The sequence below is a fragment of the Orycteropus afer genome, unplaced genomic scaffold (genome assembly GCF_000298275.1).
Source record: "Orycteropus afer afer isolate SDZICR_OR568_19922 unplaced genomic scaffold, OryAfe1.0 scaffold00014, whole genome shotgun sequence".
Classification (NCBI taxonomy): domain Eukaryota; kingdom Metazoa; phylum Chordata; class Mammalia; order Tubulidentata; family Orycteropodidae; genus Orycteropus; species Orycteropus afer.
The window spans coordinates 12,944,204-12,950,203 of NW_006921601.1; the positions used below are offsets into that span (position 1 = coordinate 12,944,204).

The 6,000-nt window shown below is 35.7% G+C and overlaps 1 protein-coding gene across 1 annotated transcript in view; it reads left to right on the top strand.

Moving 5' to 3' along the window:
• The window catches only part of PDE3B (phosphodiesterase 3B), a 230,857-nt gene that overhangs the window by 199,594 nt on the left and 25,263 nt on the right, over positions 1 to 6,000 (top strand). Inside the window, exons 6-7 of the mRNA XM_007956802.1 lie at positions 4,729 to 4,939; positions 5,478 to 5,554. Coding sequence (XP_007954993.1) covers positions 4,729 to 4,939; positions 5,478 to 5,554 — 288 coding nt within the window. The remainder of the gene's footprint in view (positions 1 to 4,728; positions 4,940 to 5,477; positions 5,555 to 6,000) is intronic.

Consider the following 6,000-nt stretch of genomic DNA (forward strand, 5'->3'; position numbering starts at 1 on the left):
GGCTGAAAGCAAAGAATACCAGAAAGATGTTTACTTGTGTTTTATTGACTATGCAAAAGTATTCTATTGTGTGCATAATGACAAATTATAGATAACATTGAGAAGAATAGGAATTCCAGAACACTTAGTTGTACTCATGAGGAACCTGTACATAGACCAGGAGGCTATCATTTGAACAGAACAAGAGGACACTGCATACTTTAAAATCAAGAAGGGAGTGTGTCAGAGTTGTATCCTTTCACCATACTTAATCTCTATGCTGAGCAAATAATTTGAGAAGGTGGACTGAATGAAGAAGAATGTGGCATCAGGATTAGAGGAAGAATCATTAACAACCTGCCATACACTGATGACACAACTTTGCTTGCTGAAAGTGAGGATGACTTAAGCACTTACTGATGAAGATGGGAGACTACAGTCTGCAGTATGGATTGTACTTCAGTACAAAGAAAACAAAATCCTCACAACTGGACCAATCAGTAGTATCACTATACATGGAGAAAAGATTGAAGTTGTCAAGGACTTCATATTACTTGGTTCTACAATCAACACCAATGGAAGCATCAGTCAAGACATCAAACAATGTATAGCATTGGGCAAATCTGCTGCAAAAGACCTCTTTCAAGTGCTAAGAGCAAAGATAACTTCTTGAAGACTAAGGTGCCCCTGACACAAGCCATGGTATTTTCAGTTGCCTCATGTGCATGTGAGAACTGGACAATGAATAAGGAAGACCGAAGAAGAGTTGATGCTTTTGAATAGTGGTGTTGGAATGCTGAAAGTACCATGGACTGCCAGAAGAACTAACAAATCTGTCCTGGAAGAAGTGCAGCCAGAGTGCTCCTTGGAGGCGAGAATGGCCAGACTTCATCTCACCTACTTTGGTCATGTTGTAAGAAGGGACCATTCCCTGGAGAAGGCTATCGTGCTTGGTAAAGTGGCAAACCAAAGAAACTAAACTCACTGCTGTTGAGTTGATCCCAACTCATAACAACCCCTCCTTGGGTTTCCAAGGTGGTATGTCTGTGGAAGTAGATTGCCCAGTCTTCCTTCCAAGGTAGGTTTGAACTGCCAGCCTTCTGGTTAGCAGTCAAATGCCTTAGGCACTACACCACCAGAGCTCTTTAGTAAAGTGGAGGGTCAACAAAAAAGGGGAAGGCCCTCAACAAAATGGATTGACACAGTGGCTACAACGATGGGCTCAGCAAGGAGTGTGGGGCTGTCATAGGACCAGGCAGTGTTTCGTTTTGCTGTACATAGGGTCATCGCTATGAGTCAGAGACAACTTGACAGCACTTAACAACAACAGAAAGAGAGATGGATGAAATCAGTAGTTAATTTCAACAGAGAATTAAAAAAAAAAAATCCAAATGGACAATCTAGAGGTGAGAAATGCAATTAGTGAAATTAAAATCTTATTGGATGGGTAAAAGAGAAGATTGGACATAATAGGAAGTGTGATTAGTAAGTTTGAAAACAGAAATAGAAAATACCTAAACTAAACCATGCAAAGGGAAAAATCATAAATAACAGAACAAATTTTAACAGACACATACAATACAGCCAGAAGTTTTTACCTACATGTAAATCACTTTCCAAAAAAGGAGAGACAATGTCCCAAAAAAGGAGAGAGCAGAAACAAAATTTGAAGAGATAAAGGCTGAAAAACTTTCCAAAACTAATTAAAAAAAAAAAATCAATATACAAATACACGAAGTTCAGTGAACCCCAAGCAGGAAAAATGTAAAGAAAATCGCAGCCAAGAACATCATTATGAAAGCTCTGACTACTAAAGATAAAGAGAAAAAAATCTCAAAAGCAACCAGAAAAATAGAAAGATTATTTTCCAAAGAGCAAAAATAATACTGAAAGTGTCTTTTCAATATCATCTATCAAAGCCAAAGATAATGAAATACATATTTAGTGATGAAAGAACCCAAAAATGCCCATTCTCAAGGGAAGAGAGTTACACAAAGGTGTGAACAACAGGAGGCAAGAATCAATGGGGAGCAGGGGACCACCTTAAAATTCACTTCAACAGCGTAATAGAAAAATGAGCAAAAGACTTAATACACACTTAAAGAAAAGAGACTATAAATGGGCTATAAACACATAAAAGGCATTCAAACTCATTAGTAATGTGGAAATAAAAAAGTGAAAAACAAAGCTCTTCTGGTCACCATCAAATTGGCAAAAGATAGTCTGAAGATGCCATGTGTTGGTGAAAATTTAGCAACAGAAACTCTCATAAAATGCAGGTGGGAATATAAATGTTCATAATGACTTTGGAAAATTATTTATTAGTATGAAGTAAAGATGAGTAATTCCACTCTAAAATAGATATCCTGATAAAATACAGATATTAGAATGTTCATAGCCATATTGTTGCCTCAAACTGGAAACATCCCATACGTTCATTGGCTTGAATGGAGAAATGAATTGTGCTATATATACTGTACAATTTTATACAACAGTGAAAATGAATGAACACTGGCACAGGCAACAGCATAGAACTATCTTCTAAAAATGTTGAGTAAAGCAAGCAGGGCATAGAAGCTATCTGATTCATTTTAGAAAGCTCCAAAAAGGCAAGTAATATGAATTGTTATGGGATGCATACATAGGTGTTGTAACTATAAAAAGATCAAGACAAAAAATCTAAGATAATGATTTCATTAATGGGAGAGAGGAAGTTAGAGGAAGAGGAGTTCTGAGCTCTGTCAGTCTTTTATATCTTAGCTTGAGTGATAGACATTTCTGTTGTAATTTTTCTGTATGTGTATTATATTTTACAGTAAAAAAATTTTAATAAAAGTAATGAAACTATACTATAGAAAGTATTTCTTAGGGTTGCTAGGTTTCTTCTATTCCAATTTGTCCTTTACTCAAAACTTTTCTATATTATAGTAAATTTCTGTCAAGGAAAGCATACCAAACCAAAACCAAAACTAAATCCATTGCTGACAAGCCGATTCCAACAGATAGCAACCCTGTAGGACAGAGAAGAACTGCCCGGTAGGGTTTCCAAGCCTGTAAGTCTTTACAGAAACAGACCACATCATCTTTCTACCACAGAGCGCTGGTGGGTTTGAATCATCAACCTTTTGGTTAGCTGCCGAGCGCTTAACTGCGGCATAACCAGGACTGCAAAGGAAATTATTTACCCTTTGTTCCTCTCAGCCTGTTTGTCAGGTTTATGGTCACTTACTAGTATAATTAGAGAAGAGATCTGAAAATTGAAACTTTAGTCAGTTATTTCCCCATTAGTCCTCAATTTCCTCTTGTGAAATGTTATATTAGTCTATATTATCTATAGAATCCCATTGATTATTTGAATTTATAGGAGTCTGTAAACAAATCAATCTGTCTGAACAGCAGTGATAGCCCACACTGGAAATTGTATGCTCTCACAGAATTAACTGTGTGAATAAAATGAAGCTACTTAATATTTTGGGGAAATTTCTTCTTCTTTAAAAATAAGAACACAGGGCTGCTGTGAAGATTAAATAAAATATGATCTATAACTATGCCTGAAAATATTGTATGTCCTTAGTAACTTACTTGCTTTCCTCTCTGATTCACAATTTACTTGAACCTTTATATTTAAATAAAGTTTAAATCTGCCTGCCTTTCTCTCAGATATGCCCACACTGCTTAAGTTCAAGTCTCTCAACAAAGATTCTGGAGTAAATCAGCAAGAGTAGAATCCCATCCTATATGTTCCTGGAAAACTCTGTTTTTCCCTAGTGTTAGCACTTGTTTAAATCCTCCACCAGGAGATACAGGAGCCCTGGTGGTGCAACGGTTAAAACTTTGGCTGCTAACCCAAAGGTGGTTGTTTCAAACCTACCAGCCACTCCGTGGAAGAAGGATGTGGCAAATCTGACTCAAAGGCAGTGGACTATGTTATATGTTTTATTGAGTGGCAGGGATATTATCTTTTCTCCATTGTGAAACTTAGCACATTTTCTAGCACATACTAGGCTCTCAAATATTTGTTGAGTGAATGAATGAGCTGAAGAAAATTTGGGTATTTCATAAAGGTATATGCCAGTTGAAATCTTACATGTTCTCAAATTGCTTATGTATTAAGAACTTGGAAATAAAATTGTATGTAAAGGTGTTTTGCTCGTTTGGACAATCAAGATGGTATGGGGACAAAGTGTAAAAGATAAAGTACAATATGTTGTTGTTGTTGTTGTTATGTGCCGTCGACTCGGACCCAACTCATAGCGACCCCTCCTAGGGTTTCCAAGGCGGTATCATTACGGAAGTAGATTGCCCCGTCTTCCTTCCGAGGAGTGGCTGGTGGGTTTGAACCGCTAGCCTTCTGGTTAGCAGTCAAGTGCATTAGGCACTATGCTACCAGAGCTCCCCTTTGGGAGCAATATAGATGAGGAAAATTTTGCCAAATACAAATACTAAAATGGCATGTACATTTTAGTCACACTCTTACATCTTTACCTATTGTGAACCATCCTGCCGAAGGGTGTTAATACTTGACAGTCATTGATGATGACAAATATGGTCTATATTCTGCTTAAATTACTTGGATATCTTCAAGGTAATCCTATGCAGAAATTAATTTTATCATTTAATTGTAAATGTATTTTGATTTCTTCAAAGAAGGAAGATTCTCATTACAAATACATAGATATACACGATATACAAATATGTACACTCATATATTTGTTAGTCTAATTATCTTCTCTATTTTAATTTTTAAAGGTGCTTTATCCAGCTTGAGTCCTGTGAATTCTCCCAGCCATGGACCAGTGTCAGCTGGCTCTCTAAGTCATCGGTCACCCATAGAATTTCCTGATACTGCTGATTTTCTTACTAAGCCAAGTGTTATTTTACACAAATCAATGGGTAGTGCACCTAATACACCAGATTTTTATCAGCAGCTTAGAAATCCTGATAGCAATCTTTGTAACAGGTAAGTTCCCAGATGTTTATTATTTCTGTTTCAAAATTAGGTTATTTTAATGAAGTGTTACCAGGTTTCTAGTTCTATATAATAACTAGATGATGGATTAAGACTAAACCTTTATTTATCTAGCAATTTTTATTGTTAATTAGCTTTTTCTCATTTTATGCTATTATTCATCTTCCAATTAAATGTTCTCCATCAGAGGTGAAATACAATGATATGAGATATCAATAAATCTAGAGAATTATTTTAGTGTATGCTACTTAAGTGTCTACTCAAAAGTAATTATTTCATATGGTGCTTAATCTCATTTCTGCTTCTGTAGTAATAAGGAATTACTCCAGACCCTAATGTTGAACTTCAAAAATATATTACTTCTGTGAAGGATACATAAATGCTTTCTTAGAATATATTTAGAGAGATTGGAATACTAGGATTAGTTCTAGTTGAGATCTTACTTAAACATTAAGGACATTTTCTAAGTATGCTTAGGTAAAAATTTTATCTCATTTATCATATACATTTATCTATTTTATTCTGTAAGCTGTGGACATCAAATACTGAAATACATTTCAACATCTGAATCAGAATCTAGTACAGACTGCCACAGTGGAAAATCAGGTGAGTTTACAAAAGTTATATGTATTTACTTTTAAGAGCAAATTCTTACATTATCTTTTACACTGGATCAATAAATGAGTTTAACTTTGGTTTATCTATCTTTAAAATAAAAATTACTGTTTTACATATTTCACAGTGGTGTTATTAGGAAAATATTCTAAATAGTAGATGGTGGAAGTATTTTGAACAGTGAAAATGTACTGTATGGATGAATATAGCCTTCTTAGGTTAGTGCTAGGGTTCATCAAACCAAAACCAAACTCACTGCCACTGAGTCGGATCTGACTCATAGCGAAGCCCCCCCCCCTTGGTTTTCCAAGGCAGTATCTCTACAGATACTTTGTCAAAATGAAATGGAACGCATAAAGATTGATATCCTTGGCATTAGTGAGCTGAAATGGACTGGTTTTGGCCATTTTGAATCAGACAACCATATGATCTACTAT